Source organism: Cherax quadricarinatus, chromosome 10 (assembly GCF_038502225.1).
Source record: "Cherax quadricarinatus isolate ZL_2023a chromosome 10, ASM3850222v1, whole genome shotgun sequence".
In the NCBI taxonomy this organism is placed as follows: Eukaryota; Metazoa; Arthropoda; class Malacostraca; order Decapoda; family Parastacidae; genus Cherax; species Cherax quadricarinatus.
In genome coordinates, this window is record NC_091301.1 from 42013090 (window position 1) to 42033343 (window position 20254).

Below are 20254 nucleotides of genomic sequence, written 5' to 3' on the forward strand. Positions count from 1 at the left end.
AAACAGAGCTTTTGTGTACAGTTCTTCGAAGTTTGCAATGACCTGCTGGTCCATGGGCTGCAGGAGAGGAGTGGTATTAGGAGGCAAAAACTTGATGTTAGTGAAGCTCATGTCTGCAGAAAGTCGCTCTGCCACGTCTGAAGGATGACCAGGAGCTTTGTCTAATATCAGGAGGCACTTAAGGTCAAATTTATTTTCAATTAGGTAATTTTTCACAGTGGGGGCAAATGCATGGTGTAACCAGTCATAGAAAAAGTTCCTAATAACCCATGCCTTACTGTTTGCCCTCCACAGCACACACAAATTAGCCTTGAGGATATTATTTTGCCTGAATGCTTTGGGAATTTCAGAGTGATGCACCAATAAAGGCTTCACTTTGCAATCACCACTAGCATTAGCACACATCAACAGAGTAAGCCTGTCTTTCATAGGCTTATGTCCTGGGAGTGCCTTTTCCTCCTGAGTAATGTAGGTCCTGTTTGGCATTTTCTTCCAAAACAGGCCTGTTTCGTCACAAACACTTGTTCAGGTTTCAGTCCTTCACTGTCTATGTACTCCTTGAATTCATGCACGTATTTTTCAGCTGCTTTGTGGTCCGAACTGGCAGCCTCACCATGCCTTATCACACTATGTATGCCACTATGATTCTTAAGTCTCTCAAACCAACCTTTGCTGGCCTTAAATTCACTCACATCACTACTAGTTGCAGGCATTTTTCTAATTAAATCCTCATGCAACTTCCTAGCCTTTTCACATATGATCGCTTGAGAGATGCTATCTCCTGCTATCTGTTTTTCATTTATCCACACCAATAACAGTCTCTCAACATCTTCTATCACTTGCGATCTCTGTTTCGAAAACAAAGTTGCACCTTTGGCAAGAACAGCTTCCTTGATTGCCGTTTTCTTGGCCACAATAGTAGCAATGGGTGATTGGGGTTTACTATGCAACCTGGCCAGGTCGGAGACACGCACTCCACTTTCATACTCAGCAATGATCTCTTTCTTCATATCCACAGTAATTCTTACCCTTATTGCTGTAGGGTTGGCACTAGAAGCTTTCTTGGGGCCCATGGTCACTTACTTTGCAGGTGAAATCACTAAAAACGCTCTGATAATACAAAATGTTCCGATTGTATGCTTGGATGTGACCACGGAGGCTGGCTTGTAAACACTGCCACCCACGGAACAAGAGAGGCTGGCTCAGGCCACACATGGACGCGTCTCGAACGAATCGCGTTCAGCGAGTTTTTTAGCGCTAGGCAAGGCAAAATTTTTGCGTTAAAATGTATCGCTAGGCGGATTTAATGTTATGCAATGCCATCGTTAGGCAAGGGTCCACTGTATTTTCGTATGGTATTTATGGTTGTATTCTAATTATCCTGGTCCCATTTTATGGAATGGACGACATATTACAGAAAGTGAAATGCTTTTGATTGGTTTCACAATGAAAAGTACCTTGAAATTGAGCTCAAAGTAGCAGAAATGTTCAATATTTGCCTAAGTTCAAAAGTAAACAAATCATGCCACGTGTCCAACACTCGTCAAATGGTGAGTCTGATATTCTTTCACAAGTGCGCTGATATTACACCTACCATCCAACTTACGACCGAGTTCGGTTCCGAGAAACCGGCCGTTAAGTCGAACTTTACTACTGAATATCAACAAAACATTTTTGTAATGATTTTATTTTATTGTTTTATTTTGGTATTTCATGTTTTGCTTTACTTTTTATGTTGTTAGTACTGTATTTTATACTGTAAGGTTTAGGATAAACACTGTGTACAACACAAATAGTTGTTTATTTCCCAGAAATTTGGCATAAAAAACACGGTCGTAAGTCGAGTGGTCGTAAGTCGAGCAGGTCGTAAGTCGGATGGTAGGTTTATACCATTTCTACACCAATGCAGTAGTCTGCATAGCAGTAAATCTTCTATTTTTTGTGAGAATAAAAATTCAGAGTGGATAGCAAAAGAAATGTAAGAGAGGCCTGGGGACGTGACTAATGAACAGAGAAAATGTTATTTTAGTTCCAGGAATGTCTGTCTTGTTTATGTTATTTTAGTTCCAGGAATGTCTGTCTTGTTTATTCTGGACCCTACATGGAAATTGGCATCTTTTGAAATTTGTGTGAAATTGGCAAAATTGCCAATTTCTGACAACTTTATTGGACAGTTGAATTTGGTAAATGGGTGGTTTCTTGTACTCATTCGATAGAAAAAATTTGTTAGAAAACATTCAGCGTAGAATGACGAAATTAATACATAGCATTAGAAATCTTCCTTATGAAGAAAAATTGAAGACCCTTAAATTACATTCACTTGTTAGACGAAGAATGAGGGGAGACATGATCGATGTGTATAAGTGGAAGATGGGTATTAATAAAGGGGATGTAAATAAGGTCTTGAGGATACCTCTCCATGAGAGAACCCGCAGTAATGGATTCAAATTAGGCAAGTTTAGATTTAGAAAGGATATAGGAAAGCATTGGTTTGGAAATAGGGTAGTTGATGAGTGGAACAGTCTACCTGGTTGGGTTATTGAGGCTAAAACTATTGGGTAGTTTCAAATTTAGGTTAGATAAATACATGAGTGAGAGGGGTTGGATTCGAGTGGGACTTGCATATGAGAGCGGATAGAGTTATCAGAGCTCATTTCTTGGGTGCCATTGAAAATTGGATTGGGCAAATATTATGTTAGTGGGATGGATTGTAAAGAACCTGCCTAGTATGGGCCAGCAGGCCTGCTGCAGTGTTCCTCCTTTCTTTTGTTGTTATATACACTGGAATTGGCTGAAAATAGGGCTCAAAGTGGGCGAAATCGCCAATGAGTAAACATCGTCGAGACTGCTAAATTCGCGAGAGCGTAATTCCATAAGTTTTCCATCAAATTTCATACTTTTGGTGTCCTTATGATTGGGAAAAGATTCTCTATCATTTCATAAGAAAAAATAAATTTTTTTGCTTCTGGTGGCCAGCATGCCACGAGAAGCGACAGCTTGGTTGACCAGGCAAGCATCAGACAAGCCTTGTCCAAGACCAGGCTCTAGGAGTAGAAGAACTCTGAAAACTCATGAAAGGTGCCATAGAGAATGTTTTGAGCATGTAAGATTCATAATTGTAGTGGCTGATATGTATCCTCCAGTCAGCTGATAACCAAGTAGTTTAATTTCAGTATACTACTGCTGTGGAAATGTAAACACACATGCAGTATAATGTGATCCTTTATTGACGTTTTGCCCACACAGTGGGCTTTATTAAGTCGCAAACAGATCTACCTGGGTGGAAGGTACGCGAGTATTTATAGTCAAGAGACCTCCAAACACGTATTTCAGAACACCAATAGGCAAGCAGGTCTGACGATACAAGAAATGCCTTTGTACAGCACCGTAATTCACGCAACCATTTAATAAACTACAGAAACTCGAGACTTATTGCCAGAGAAGACAACACTCAATACCGAAGAATCCTGGAATCATCGCTTATCTCTATATCTGACAACTTCAACCAGAACAATGGCTTCTATAGCATAGCTGAACCACTTGCCAAGAAACTTCTTCATCGCTATCCCACATAAGAACATAGGAATGGAGGAACACTGCAGAAGGTCTGCTCACAAACTTATCCAATCTCCCTTCCAAGCTACCCAAGATTTTAGACTCTATAACCCCACTCGGTAGATCATCAGATGCAGCATTCTCCACCTGACCCAGCATTCTGAATCTGACTATAAATACTCGCGTACCTTCCACCCAGGTAGATCTGTTTGTGACCTGAAAAAGCCCACTGTGTGGGCGAAACATTGTCAATAAAGGATCACATTATACTGCATGTGTGTTTGTATTTCCATTGTGTCGGTATTTTATACCATTTATTTCCATACTACTGCTGTAATGATAATGTTTTTCAACACCTCGGTTTTCTGAACACCTTCATTATTGCAAGTGTGGCCCTCGAGAGGTTTACTTAAGGCATCAAAAGCTGCAAGAAATAAACCTGATGCTCATATAGAATTATTGTAGTAAAGATGTGATTTTTAGGTTTTGTAGGTAAAGAGCCAAAAACTACCTGAGTCAGTAACCAGTTTTCCTTCCCCTACTCCACACCTCAAATAAGCTAAGTGATTGGAGAGCCCAGTCACCAGGTGTTCTCTTGTACTTAGGACCTAGGCAGTCACCAAGGAGCTCATTGCTTAGTTAATGTCCAAAATGGCATTCCACATTACTCAAGCAACATTGCTGTTGGAAGATAAATAAGTTGTACTCTAAATGTATATTGCAGAGAAGGATTGATCTGTTAATGCTTGGAACATAATCCTGTTTTTCCATTGTGTTATTCACTATGTAAAGTTCATTTCTGCTGGTCACAATTTTCAGGAACGTAACCTGCATGCTATGTGAGTGATTTCTTTGGAAAATACTGCTCACCTGGCCCAGTCTTGACTAGACCTATATGATGGCCTGATCATTGACAGGGGTGGTGCAGGCAGCTTGTAGTTTGACTGATGTAGGCATTGCAGCTTGACTGAAGAAAGATAAAGGGGTTCTCTTAGTAATTTTTTTTTATATTTGATGCTAGATTATTTAATTTTATGCTGATGTATGCTATTCAGTAGCATATAGTAACACTGATTTGTCACATGAGGAAATATTAAAATTTGTACTTTCACAGAGAATCTGTGTAGGGGCAAGAGAATACTTGAAATGTAAGTATTGTTTGCAGTAAGGCTGTGGTAGCAGTAGTTACAGTTGTCCCATTTCTGTTTTCAGGTGAGCGTAAGTGTGCCAGGACAGCAGACAACAGTAGTTCACACACCTCAGGGGGTTCATCACCACATCACCTCTACACACCATCCTCCACCACCACCACCACCGCCCACGGTTACTCTCAAGCCCTCTCATCATCCCCCACCTCCTAGGTCAGGGTAATGACTAACTCTTGTCTACGAGTCTTATGGGATTCATCATACTCAACTTTCATGATTACCTTCTAACATTAACCTGGATTATTCCATCTTGGAATAATATTAGGCAGATTTTGGGTATTAGCATTTTTTCAAACCCATTTTGTCATTTTATTTACATTACTGAAGTTTTCCTGAATGCAACAAATATAGACCATGCTAATTTTGTTATGAATAATTTGTAGCAAAGAATTTCAAGAGGAATGAATGCTTTTTTATTTTTTTCGTCATTCATTCCCCATAAAATTCTGTCACATGGTTTTAAGCTCTTCACTTAAGCTTTTTTTTATATATAAAATAATTATAATCATAAAAAAGTAAAGATACAGTAGGCCCTCATATTACACGGATTTATTTGTCACGTTTTTGTTATTACACTTTTGAAAAATTGCAGCATAATTTTATACAACGCTTCGTAAAATTAACTTAACGCGGTTTGGTTTGCGGAGGCGACAAAATTTGGAGCATCACCCGTGGAATATTCCCCTACCTCAGGCTGCCGCCTGGATGTGGTTGAGACCACTGTCTCCACGGGGCTGCACCGGGCTTCAAGGCAGCAAAGGATCGCTTGACCTTGCTCCTTTGCGGTAATGCATCAGGTGATTTCAAGTGTAAGCCCATGGTTATCTACTGTTCTAAGAATCCTCGTGCATTGAAAGGTGTAGATAAAAACACCGAGGCCTGGTCTCAGACCAGGCCACGGGAGCATTGACCCCAGAAATTCTCTCCAGGTATACTCGAGGTTTGGAAGTCAGACCAGTCAGCATGGATGACAGAAGAAATATTGACTGGTTTAAGCATCACTTTATTTCCGAAGTCAAGTTTTACCTGCACAGCAAGAACCTTGCATTCAAGGCTCTCTTCATTCTTTATAATTCCTGTACTCGTCCAGAAGCTTTGCTTGGGGTGACCTCACATGTAAATGCTGTATTTTTACCTCCAGATGCAACATCTTTAATACAACCACTGGATCAGGGAGTTATTAAGTCATTCAAGTGTAACTACACAAGGAAAGTGATAAAAAAAACTAGTTGCATCAATGGACTCTAGTTCCAACCTGGCAGTACCAAGCTTCTGGAATAATGTATATTGTACTGCAGGGTAAAAGAAGTCTGAGATCCATTACAGAATTTATGCACACTACAATAGAACCATTGATTTTAGTACTAGAACCTCAACCATCCACTTCTACCAACAAACCATCCGCCTTAGCCCAGTAGGGCCACACCATGCATCTCCACTCTCTTCACAATCACTGACATGCACCAGGGACCACACTTTAAGGTAAATAATAATATTTCTGTTGCATTTGTAGTCTTAAGCAACAAAAACAAAAATATCATTTTTATTTTTGTAAGATCTGGATGTCTAAAAAAAGTTGTTTGGCTTTTGTGGGGGGTCACAGGAACATAACCCTATTTTTCCTACAAGTTCTTCAGTTTATATAACATGGATTTTTACCTAACACGGCATTTTCAGGAATGTAACTACCGTGTAATATGAGAGTCTACTAGATAGGCATAAATATTTGGAGAAAAGTTCTGTTTGAGGCAGATCAGCTATACTGCTCTGCTATAGTGCTCTGTGGAAAAATCAGTCAGACCTGTAACAGGTCTTGTGATCTTGACTGTATATTGCATTTATAATTAATCTTGTGCTTAATTTGCAAATTGCATCTGCATTTTACAAAGATAAATACTGGGTACAGCCTTTACATTCAATAATAATAATGATAGTTATAATATTTTTTCCTTAATTTACATCATGCACAGTATATACTGATCAGTATTATGCAGGGTGTGTAGGTGACATTGTATTAATGTCACCTACATATAATTAAGTAATTGTAATATATTAATAATATTATTGAACATTTATATCAGTACTAATAGAATAACTGGTGTGCAAATTCTGAAAAATTTTAAGCTCTGGAGCAACAATGACTTTCACTTCAATGTTTTTGGGGTGCTGAAAGTATATATGACCATAATCAGAATCTATTGGTTTCCAAGGAAATTTATTTACACATTTTTTTTTTTTTCAACAAACTGGCCGTATCCCACCAAGGCAGGGTGACCTAAAAAAAAATAAATGGAAAACAGATATTAATAAAGGGGATGTAAATAACATGCTAAAAATATCTAACAGACAGGACTCATAGCAATGGCTTCCAATTGGAAAAATTTAGATTTAGGAAGGATATAGGAAAACATTGGTTTGGTAATAAGAGTTGTGGATGAGTGGAACAAATTCCCAAGTACTGTCGTAGATGCTAAGATGTGTAGTTTTAAAAATAGGTTGGATAAATACATGAGTGGGTGTGAGTTGGACCTGACTAGCTTGTGCTACTAGGTCGGATGCCATGCTTCTCCCTTAAGTGACGTGTCTGACCTCACTAGCTCAAGGCATTTGCTTAAGCCGATGGGAGAATTGGACCTGCCTCACATAGCCCAGTAGACCTGTTGCAGTGTTCCTTCTTTCTTGTGTTCTTAAAAAGAAATTTTTTTTTTTTTTAATTTAGTAACTTGTACAGCAGAAGGGGTTACTAGTTCTATTTTGGGTATGTACAATATTGTAGTAAAATACCTATACAGTAGGGCCCCACTTATATAGCAGGTTAGGTTTTAGGCTACCACTGGAAAGCAGAACACCATTTTTTCCACTTGTTAATGCATACAAATGCCAGATAACAAGTTTACTCAAACATATATTAAGCTAACAGTAGAACTAGGCATTAAAAAATAATAAAAAGTAAAATACATACTCAGTACATTCATTACTTAACTTTATGTAGGGTGAGAGGTGAGTCGTATTTATTTGTAGGAAGTTAGATGTAGGTAGCTGGTGTGTGTAGGTAACCAGAAGGTGTAGGTAGCCAGGAAGCCCCTCTACACCAGCTGCCTACACCAGCCCAGAGCGATATTGTTATCATTGAAATACCTTGTTCAATGAGTTTAATAATTTTTAACAACTACCTTTAGATGCCATCGTCTATGAAGGCTATAGCTGCAGCCAGTGATAAAGTGTACCATTAACTGTAGCAAGTAAGTTAAGCGATTAATCGATAGAAAAAGGACAGCACAAACCTAACTCCTCCAGTGTTGTTGGAGTTATGTAAAGCGACTGACAACACCACCATCTCTACCGCCTCTGCTGCCGCCTCCACCGCTACTATGTATGGCTTATGGTCTCAGTGGCCCTTATACACCAACAAGAACAACAACAACACGGCAACACTCTTGACATACTTAATCTTCAACACACCGGCCGTATCCCACCGAGGTGGGGTGGCCCAAAAGGAAAAACGAAAGTTTCTCCTTTTACATTTAGTAATATATACAGGAGAAGGGGTTACTAGCCCCTTGCTCCCGGCATTTTAGTCGCCTCTTACAACACGCATGGCTTACGGAGGAAGAATTCTGTTCCACTTCCCCATGGAGGACATACTTAATGATGTATTTTATTCATTCTAGAGTATATGTCATGTTTCTATGTTATTAATATTGTTTATTGTGTCATATTAGATGAATTGTGTTCGATAAATAAGCCGTAGAGCTGATATTAGTGTCATATTGAAGGACTATCTTGTGTTTCCCAACACAATGCCTAACATGCACCAAAAACAGACCTCTCTGGAAAACTTTTTTGAGCGACAGGGGTCCAGTGGCTCTCAAGCTGGTCCTAGTGGCATTAAAAAACAAAGGGAAGTAACCCAGGATAAGGACTTGGTACCTGAAGTCTTTATGGAAGACGATTCTCCTTCCAAACAATTTGTAAACCCCTCTATCCTCTCCCCTCCTCCTGTCTTCCATACATCACCATGTCTTCAATAAAGTTAAGTGTGATGTTGTTATTGTTTTATTCTTCATGTATCATTGTTTTCTGTGTAGGGAAATGTATAGTTTATATAAAAAATTATTTTGTTTAATACTTTTGGATGTCTGAAATGGATTAATTGGATTTCCATTATTTCTTATGGGGAAAATTAATTCGGATAACGATAAAATCGATTAAGGACAAGCTCTCTGGAATGGATTAATGTCGTTAACTGAGGGTCCACTGTACTGTGTGTGTATGATACATACACCCACAGTGCAATAAATTTCACATAAATAATATGAGGTGTGGTAGCTGAGTAGAGGGAAAAAAATTGTTTTCTCTCGTCCAGCACCAGAGAAAATGTGTATAAATCCACCTTTGACCCAGTGACTCCCCATAACACACTTGACTATGTTTACAATTTTTGCCATGATATCTCATTACTGCTCCCTTCATTTATAATGGCACCTTAAGGTAGTTGTTAGAAGTGATTAACCCTTAAACTCTCCAGACATGAATCTACGTTCACTTACGTGGCGCTCCGAATATTTTGAAAAAAAAAAAAAATTAAATTAAGAGCACATTTTTCTTCATGTTATAGGATTCAAAAAAATTTTAGGGTCAGTACTTACTGAGATATAAGACCATGAAGTTGGCTCTGGATGCTCACCTGTCGGCAATATCAACTCCTGCCGTTTGCAGAAGTGTTGCCGATATACCTTTTTTTCTCGTTTTTATTTTAATTTATATATTTTTTATGTTCTGATAATTACAATTTATAATAGTTCTTGTAATTTCATAGCCAGTCTTTGTTCTGACACTAATATTAGGTGCTCAAATAGCCACAATCACATTGACAGGTGAACATTTACACCTGCCTGGGTTATTTACCATTGTCTAGAAATATATACAAAGTGTTTATAGGTCCCAGCAATGTTTTAGATACCCTGGCATATACCTTAAAGCATGGTGTTATGAAATGTCACTGCCTAGTGACATTTGATAAATGCCCACTGCTCCAGCTAACCCTTGCTGTATTTGTTATCACTGTTACACACAAACATGTCTTGTCTCTCTGTCTATTTATCTGTCTGCCTGCCTATATGTCTGTCTCTGTTTATCTGTCTTTCTGTCTGCCTGGAATATAGGATATCGGACTCCTTGAAGAATTGTGTTGTATCTGTTATCAGCTTGGTGACATTTGATAAGTGGGTGCTCGGGGAACCCTGGCTTTATTTGTTGTCACTGATACACACAAACATGTTCCTGTCTATCTATCTGTCACTCTGTCTTTGCCTTGAATTTTTGGTTATCCTAGGTAATTTACACTGTATAATAACTGTACTTATGTGTACATGTGAGACATATAGATAGACATAGATATAGACAGAGAAACAGCCAAAGCAAGCCAGCTGGCCAGCCTGCCGAATACGTAAGAACATAAAGAAGGAACACTGCAACAGGCCTACTGGCCCATGCAAGACAGGTACATGTCACCCTCCCCTCCCAGCTTAGACCAATGACCCACCTAGTCAGGTCACATCCATTGAAGGAAGGAGCATGACATCAGACCTAGTAGCACAAGCTAGTCAGGTCCAACTCACACCCACCCACACTCACTCATGTATTTATCTAACCTGTTTTTACTTTCCTCTTAAAATGGGAGTGTTAATGCGACGTGGCATCAGTGAATCCCTGGTGTGAGCTGGCGCTCAATTGAACTGGTGCTCCCACAAGGTACTAAGTGCTCCCAGATTTTTTAATAGTGCACACACTGAGTGCACAGACCCATTCTTTCATGTCTAGGCGACTCAAGTCTGTTGTGCCAAATTTGAAGGAATGAAAAATAAAACGTTGATCTACGTTTGGAGCGCTACGCCTGCAAACGTAGATCTACGTTTGGACAGTTTAAGGGTTAAACTCAGTGAAGAAGGTATTTCGATGGTAATAATATGCTATATAATGTGTTTCTTATATAATTTTGAAGAAAATATCGTATATGGATTAATGAAAATGTCTGTATTAATTTAAAATATGACATTTAATGTACCCAAGGGTGATTATTATTTTTTAGTATTATTACTATGGCATGAAGATTAGAGGGACATTTAGTAATTTTAATGTGTACCTGCACACTAGCACAGTGTGTAAGTTTATTTATGTACAGGTATACATACTGTAATTATCAGCATAACTTTAAAACACTTGAAATTTTGGAAAGTTTCCAGACATATGGAGAGATGTGCTCATGGAAAATGTAAACAAACTGGGTGCCGAATGGTGACCTTATTAGAGAGTCGAGTGGGAGGAACCGTATAGTGAGTTTTGGTCATGATTTGAAATGTCCGTATTAGCGAAACGTAGGGTGAAATGCAATAAAGCGAGGGCCTGCTTTACAATAAATTAAGTTGCATTTATTCAACCTGACACTACTTTGCTTGTTTTTTGTTTGCCACTTCTTGAGTATCTTGTTATTGTTCAGAAGTAATCTAACAGTGATGGACTCCATTTTTCCTGATAAGTGTTTTTTCATGATTGAAATGTCCTGGTGGAAATCTTCACTATGTTCATTGCTGACTCCTCCAAAGTTGGCTAGAAAAAAAATAAAAATATCCAATTGTAAATGGAAGAAATGTATCTTTAAATATGTTTTCAGTGAGATGTCACTGCTACAATCTGGAGCCCTACAGTTCTGCCTTAGTCTTTGGCAATTCTAATTTTCTGATAAGGTAGTTTAATTCATTCTGAGCTATCATGTGTGGTTTGGATGTAAAGTTATGAACGTATTCTGGATCTTGTAAAGTCAAAGGCTCGCAAGGTTTGAAGGATCCATCATCCTCTTAACTTGAGGTTGAATGAGTTAGTGGGGACGTGGAGGGAATAGTCCTTCGCTGTGAAGCACCGGGTGTATAGCAGAGGGTATATTAGGATATTGTACAGGTCACTTTTTTGTTTTTTACTGTTGGCACCAGACAGGAAAGGTTTATGCAGAAGTAATAATCATATACATGATCTCTCGACTCCATCCACACCATGGGTTCTGCAAAAGGTATAGATATCCTTTTACAGTTGAGCCACTGGTGAAAGTATGTTACACAAGTATTTCATCATGTAAGGGATCCAGCTCTTGGCCGGATATTTAGTCTTGATGACAAAATAATGGTTATAGTTATAGCTTGCTTTTATAATGCATAAGTAATTTATGCAATTTCAAGGCATCTTTCTCCAAATCTGGTCGAAAAATCCTAGTCAAAAGCAAACACAGAAAGAGAGTTTGATACGTGTTCACTGTATGACTTCTAGGAATGAACTTGTACAGTTCAGTCAGTACGGTGATGTTAAACCTGAATTTAAAGTGAATTGTCCATTTTCTGACATTAGTTGCCAAAAAAAAAAAACCCACTTCAAACAAAGTTGTACAGTTGGTGGTCATTCAGTACAAATCTCTTCCCATCCTCCCCCAGAAAAAAAAAACTTGGTGCTACTGCTGAGAAATATAGGACATTGTATTTAATTTTTAGACAATTACACATTGTGGATTTGAATTAAGAGCCTTTTCCCTGTATAATTGACACACCTCTCTTCCTAGGTCAAAGATAACAGCAACCAACCAGAGTTCATGTCTTGTAAATGGACCCAATTTGTAGTTTAACCCTTTGACTGTTTCAGGGCCCTCTCTGAAACTGTCATTCTATGTCGCCAAATATTCGAAAAAAAAAAATTATTTTTTCTTATGAAAATGTTAGGAATATTTTTACTAGTGTTTTAAGCCTAAAAAAAAAATTTTGCCATCAGTACTTACCGAGATATAGAGCCGCAAAGTTTGCAGAAATTGACGTGCGTACAGCAACAGCGGCGACTGCCGCCCACCCGGTATTCTTTTATTTACTCTAATTCAAAGGTTTCTTGCATTTTTCAATATTTTTCTTTTCCAGGTAACTTATGTGGCCTGTGAGACCAATGTAAGGTGCATTGTTCAAATATACACTCATTATTTACAACACAATAACAGAACAAACTTTATCACTATTAGTTTGTGTATACACTTTGTTTACACAAACAAACAATACAAAACAATGTTTATTACTATTGTTCCATAATATATATACATATGTACAGTCACTAACCACGTTCCTAGAACTGCTGCAGCTTGTGGAACTCTTTGAAACATGGGTATATGCAGAGGGGCACTTCACACTCCTCACACATAAAACGAGTGTCTCTGCGTGTTTGTGGGCGTTTTGTGGTATGCATACATACATAACACCTCTTCTGAGCATTTTTCTTGGCAGTAGTAGGAGGCAGTTGTATGGGGTAGTGATCACCAGGCCTCATACGAGATGACGTCTGTGGGCGCTGGTCTATTGCAGGAGTTGCTCCTTTGTACTTTGCAATTATTTGTCTGATTACTGACAGGCAAAATTCACCATATTTTGGTGTTTTGTTGGTCTTCAACTTGTATATGTTATAAGCATTTAGCATAGAGATATCAACAAGATGGAAAAAAAGTTTGATATACCACTTATAACTCTTGCGTACACAGTCTGCAAACCCAATCTGCATGTCACGTTTGTCCACTAAGTGCATATTGAGGTTGTAGTCCATGACAGCTGCAGGCTTTAGAATGGGTTCATTGGTCTCTCTGTTGTCCCTGCCACTGGGTACCATTTCGTTTGTGTGAACTGATGTCAACAATGTGACATCACGTTTGTCATGCCACCGAAATGCCATGATGTCATTGGCAGCAAAGGCTTGCACCTCACCTCTGCGAGTGCCAGCGTCGAACCTTGGCATATGTTTGCGATTACCACGCACTGTGCCACACACGTCTGTCAAGTTCACTCGCAAGAAATCACTGAGTAAGGGGCTTGTGTACCAGTTATCAGTAAATAACATATGCCCCTTACCAAGATATGGTTCCATCATTGTTCGAACCACATCACCAGAGATACCCAATAACTTCATGGTATCTCTCAAAGTATTACTGCCAGTGTACACAATAATATCTAAAACAAGACCACTTCTGCAATCACACAGTACAAATAGCTTTATACCAAAGCGTTTCCTCTTGCTTGGTATATATTGCTTGAATGAGAGTCTTCCTTTGAATAAAATCAAGGACTCATCAATAACAAGCTTCCTGAAGGGATAAAAATACATGCAGCACTTTTGTTTCAGGTACATAAACACATTTCTTATCTTATATAACCTGTCGCTTCTGTCAGGCCTGGTTTTGTCTGAAAAGTGTAACATACGCAACAGTATCAGGAAACGATTGACACCTATAATGTCACTAAAACCTGGAGTTGAAATCAGGCGATCTGTTGTCCAGTATGTGTTGACAGTGTGCTTATACACATGTGGCATAAGCATTATTGTGGCAAAAAACAGGTACATCTCTGCCACAGTTGTCTCCTTCCACTTGTGTAGCCGTGATTTTGGTGAGAGAATTGTATTTGCCATGGTGTAATCACAGTATGTATTTGTTTCCCTGACAATGATGTCCATCAGGGGTTCATCGAAAAATAACTCAAAGCAGTCCAGTTCACTGGCATTGTTCCCAAGTGGACAAGATGGCTTTATTCCACTTTGTGTTTCATCAAAGTCATGGGGACTGGGAACAAACTCGTCACCGTCCTGCCAATCCCAGATGCGGTCTGCTGGTGGGGGTCTGGATATTGTACCGTGGTTGTGGCTGTGCAGGTTGTGGTGGTGCAGGTTGTGGCAGTGTGGGGTAGGGTGAGGTTGGTTGTTCTGCTGAGTCAGCTGCGTGGCTAGTAGCGTGGCCCGGTGATGGTGCCACATGGGCCGTGCCACCCTCACTATCACCACCACTGCCTCCTCCCTCACTGTCACCATTCATACCCATCGTTACAATATCGTCATCTTCACTATCAGGTCGTGGTGTTGGGCCACGGGATGTGCTCCCAGAGTTTCTCCTTCCCCTTGGAACAACATATGAAACACTACCAGACCGCATGCTACGTCGTACATACTGGCGCTTCACTGGGGAATATTCACTCTCACTGTCACTAGAACTGCTTTCAATGACCTTGAAATCACTATCACTGCTATCATCAGGGTGTTGTACATGACCAAATAGTTTCCTCTTTCGTCCTGGTACAGGCGAACGTGAACGTGAACAAGCCGGCACAGCACCAGAGGTCGAAGGTTGTGGGTCATCTGGGTTTTCGTCACTATTTACGTTATCCTGGGCACTTTTTTCGGTAACACTCACTTGAAAACCCTTGAATTCACTGTCACTGACACTTTCATCGCTGTTAGAGCTATCACTTGGGAACAAAAGACCTCCAATCCGCCGAGGAGTGAGGAACTTCTTACCGAGAGGCATGGTGAAAATGGACTGACAACATGGCGTTCCCAAAATGCACCGCTAGGTCCCAGATTTTTTTCACAGGGTGCACACCGACCACTGAGACCCATTCTCTCCCGTGTAGGCCTACCAGGCCTTTGGCGCTCGATTTGAAGCCGCTAGAATTTGTGCGTATAAATACGTCAGAAACATTGGCTCGTAAGACGTATTTATACGTCGGAAACAGTCAAAGGGTTAAGCATCATTTCCATATTTAGAAAATTAATAGAGTAACTAGACACAACCCATACATAGGAGAATGAAACTTATGACTACGTTTCACTCTAATAAGGACCATTAGCTATGTTTTTTCTTTTAGTGACCTGGCCAAATCCCATCAAGACAGGGTGACCAAAAAAGAAAAAAAAAAGAAAAAAAAAAAGGAAGCATTAAGTAAGTGCCAGTATGAAGGGGGAAAGGCGTGGATGGGAGTAGAACAAGACAAGGAACCACTATGTAACCACATACGTAATGATATATTTTATTCATTCTAGAGTATATATCAAGTTTATTATCTCATATTAGATCAGTCATGATAGATAAGTCGTAGAGTTGATATTAGCGTTACACTGAAGTGTATTTTTCCTGCCTCTGAGAGCAGGAATTCCGCTGGAACGGATTAATGGCTTTTCAGTTAATTTAAATGAGGAAAATTGACTCGGCATGTGAAGAAATCAGGATACGGACAAGGTCACAGATTGGATTAAGTTCGTGAGCTGAGGTTCCACTATATTTGACAATGTAATGTAATGAGAAAGGAAGGTGAATGCAGAGACAAACCCAGGACTAAGATTCATATTAGGAAAGTTGTGTATAAAGGATACTTCAACAAGACTGCATCTTGTCTTTTTTTTTAACACAGGGTTTGACAAGGTTAGGTTAAGGATCCCTAGCTTTATTGACAAGCTAAGAGGTGTTACCTACATCAGCTCATTTGAAAGCATTTCTATTGTTATGAGACATACAAGTAGGGAATAGGATGAAGTTGGAGCCATCTGTGGGCCAGTATTTTCATTTGATCAACTGACTTTATCTCATTGACATTATAATGCTGTACGAATGTGTTCCAGACTCGAGTCATCCTGGGGATATATGATCTCAGATGGAGTGATGTTCTGGAGAAGGGTACAGCCAGAGTGAAGTTGCTTCTTTCTGCCCGTCTTGTGGTATATAAGCTTGCTTCTCGCTGTCCTCAAAGTGGAACCAAGTGTGGTACTTTGACAGTGTTGGCCTTATACATAACAGTAAGACCACCCACATCCCTCCTGTGTTTAAGGCTCTGCTGAAATGACAGATCTATCCAGGATGGGTCCAGGCAAGAGATGAGACGTCTTACTCTGTCAAGCAGTCGCAGATGAGAGGGATGGGGGCAAGCAAACCAAGAAAGTGGAGCATACTCAAGGTGTGAGTGTACTTGTGCCTCATGCAGAATCTTGCAACCCCTACTGTCAAGCAGATGCGAGATACGTCGAAATGATGTAAGCTTCCTTGCTGCCTTGTTTGCAAGATTTACAATGTGGTTCTTCATGGTCAGTTTGTAGTCAAATTTCTCCCCAAGGATATCAACTTCTTCCCCAGGTACCAACACTCTCCCATTCATACTTATTACTGCTCTGGCCTTACCATCATGGTGCCTAGAGACTATCATCATTTGTGTTTTCACAGGTGCAAATGTTACTTGCCATCAGTTTCCCCAAGCTGATATAGCACTTAGCTGGTGATTGATGTAGCTTAGAGCAGCTGGCATTTCTTCTCTTGGATAAGTGAATGTCAGTGTACAGTCATCTGCATATGCATGGGATTCTGGGATGAGATGAAGAAGGTCATTGAAGTAGAGATTCCATAACAATGGTCCCAGCACGCTTCCTTGTGGAACACTTGCCCAATAGGATGTCTTGCTGATTCCGTTCAATTGAGAATCACTTAGAGATCTACAATGAAGGTAATCACTGAGGAGACATAGCGTAGAGCCTGCAATTCCCAGCGTTTGAAGTTTTGCTAAGAGGCCCTGGTGCCACACCCGGTCGAAAGCACCAGCAATGTCCAGTGCTACCACACAACTGACTTTGGATTTATCCAGTGACTGGTGCCACTGAGTGGAGAGGTTTAACAACAGATCAGCAGCAGAGTAACCTTTCCTGAAGCCATATTGACGATCACAAAGTAGTGAGTGGTAGCCAAAAAACTCTGTCATTTGTCTTGAGATTATTGTCTCAAGGATCTTACCAGTGATTGACAGGCGTGACACTGGTCTGTAGTTGCTGATTTCTGCTCTGCTCTTCTTTTGTGAACAGGGACTACATTTGCCTCTTTCCTCCTGCCTTATTGTCACCACTGACAGTTTTGACACAGTTCTTGCAGCTAGCCAAAGAGGGTCCCTTGGTGGATCAGGAACTTGCATTTTGGTAGCAAAGTATTCGGCAAAGAGGTCCGCCTTCTCTTGACTACTAGTAGAGGTGGTCCCATCCTGTCGATTTAGAGGTGGAATAAGTTCATCAGGCAGATAACCTTGTCTGTCCTTGACCAGGGACCACCAGGTTTTGGAGCCTACCTTACCTGATGCTAGGTTTCTTTTAGTGTCCATCTCCCATTTAACAATGGCCCACTTTTGAACGTCACCCACATGCCTACAGGCTTGCCTGTGCAAGTTCCTGTTATAGGTGGTAGGATGTCTCTTATACCTTTGCCATGCTTTGTACTTAGCAGTAGCAGCCTCTCTACAACGAAAGCCAAACCAAGGCTGATCTCTAGGCTTCGTCACATATTGCCAGTGAGGAATGTGTTCTTGTTGTAGATTAAGGATGTGTCCAGTGAAGGCTTTCACATGGTTGTCAACATCCCCTTGGAGAAGAGCATTCCAATCAGTGGTGGTGAGCTCAGAGCAAAGGGCTGGCCAATTACCTCTTTCCCATAGCCAGGTTGTGCGTGTGGACTCCTCACCTTGTTCTGTTGGGATCTTAAGTGTCATAAAAACAGCCATGTGGTCAGACGATCCAACATAGCCTTCTGCCAGATCACTCACTGCTGGGTCAAGGGAGGAGCCAGAGATGTGAGTAGGGAAATCAACAAAGTTTCTCATGTCAAACACTGCAAGAAGGTCATCAAAGTCCCTCTGTATAAGGTGCTTGTTGAGGTCACCAACAATTGTGATATGTTGACAGTTGTGTTGTAGCAGAAGGGAGTCAATATTTTCCATTAGGAAGTTGATAGGGTCTGCATGTTGCCACTGAGGTCTGTACATTGCATATGCTAGTACAGAGGTACTAATGTTTATGCAGAGCTTGAAGAACATCATTTCAGGATGTGTAGGGGTGGCAGCATCAATGTGCTGGGCATGAACACTTTTAGAGAAGCACACAGCAACACCTCCTCCTTGCCCTTGCCTGTCTCTTCTCATCCATGAGGTGTAGCCAGCAATTCTTGCAAAATTTTCTGGAGTCCTGTCATCCAAAAATGGTTCAACAACAGCTATCATGTCGGGACGTCGAGTGTTCACAAAACTATGTGTGAGCTCTCCAACATTAGTAATGAAACCTCTAATGTTGGCCGACAGGATGCTGATAGACTGGCTCCTCATGATGATGTGGTCAGCGTGAGGTGGTGGGTGTGTAGGGCATGTAAGGTGCCTGCCCTTGAGAGACGTAGGGTACTGAGGCAACTGCAGGGATGTAGGTCTGTGGTCTTGTATAAGGCACAATACCACCTGCTTTCTTTCTCTCTCTTTCTCTCTTTCTCTTTCTTTTTCTTTCTTTTTCTTTCTTTTTCTTTCTTTTTCTTTCTTTTTCTTTCTTTTTCTTTCTTTCTTTTTCTTTCTTTCTTTTTCTTTTTCTTTCTTTCTTTCTCTTTTTTTTCTTTTTCTCTCTTTCTCCTTCTCTCTCTTTGTCTCTCTTTCTCTTTTTCTCTCTTTCTCTCTTTCTGTCTCTGTATTTCTCTCTTTCTTTCTCTTTCCCTCTCTTTCTCTTTCCCTCTCTCTCTTTCCCTCTCTCTCTTTCCCTCTCTCTCTTTCCCTCTCTCTCTTTCCCTCTCTCTCTTTCCCTCTCTCTCTTTCCCTCTCTCTCTTTCCCTCTCTCTCTTTCCCTCTCTCTCTTTCCCTCTCTCTCTTTCCCTCTCTCTCTTTCTCTTTTTTTTTTTTTTTTTACACAGGGTTTGACAAGGTTAAGGATCCCTAGCTTTATTGACAGCTATTTACAGGTTAAGGATTCCTAACTTTATTGGCAAGCTAAGAGCTGTTACCTACATCAGCTCATTTGAAAGCATTTTTATTGTTATGAGACATACAAGTAGGAAACAGGATGAAGTTGGAGCCATCTGTGGGCCAGCATTTTCATTTGATCAACTGACTTTATCTCGTTGACATCATTATGCTGTACGAATGTGTTCCATACTCTAGTCATCCTGGGTATGTATGATCTCAGAAGGAGTGATGTTCTGGAGAAGGGTACAGCCAGAGTGAAGTTGCTGCTTTCTGCCCATGTTGTGGCATAAAAGCTTGTTTCACGCTGTCCTCGAAGTGGATCCAAGTGTGGTATTTTGACAATATTGGCCTTGTACATAACAGTAAGGCCACCCACATCCCTCCTATGTTGAAGGCTCTGCTGAAATGACAGATCTATCCAGGATGGGTCCAGGCGAGAGATGAGACGTCTTGCTCTGTTCTCTACTCTGTCAAGCAGTCGCAGATGAGAGGGGGGGCAGGCAAACCAAGAAAGTGGAGCATACTCAAGGTGCGAGCGTACTTGTGCCTCGTACAGGATCTTGCAACCCCTACTGTCAAGCAGATGGGAGATACGGCGAAGTGCTGTAAGCTTCCTGGCTGCCTTGTTTGCAAGATTTACAACATGGTTCTTCGTGGCTAGTTTGGAGTCAAATTTCACCCCAAGGATATCAACTTCTTCTCCAGGTGCCAACATCCTCCCATTCATCCTTACTACTGCACCAGGATTATCATCATGGTGCCTAGAGACGATCATCATTTGCGTTTTCTCAGGTGCAAATGTTACTTGCCATCTATTTCCCCAAGCTGATATAGCTCTCAGCTGGTGATTGATGTAGCTTAGAGCAGCTGGCATTTCTTCTCTTGGATAAGTGAATGTCAGTGTAC

At 40.5% G+C, this 20254-nt stretch overlaps 1 protein-coding gene across 1 annotated transcript in view; it reads left to right on the plus strand.

Moving 5' to 3' along the window:
• The first annotated feature begins 2977 nt into the window (after positions 1–2977).
• The window catches only part of LOC128688051 (SIN3 transcription regulator family member A), a 223203-nt gene continuing 205926 nt past the window's right edge, over positions 2978–20254 (plus strand). Inside the window, 2 exon segments of the mRNA XM_070083829.1 lie at positions 2978–3103; positions 4741–4916. Coding sequence (XP_069939930.1) covers positions 2978–3103; positions 4741–4916 — 302 coding nt within the window.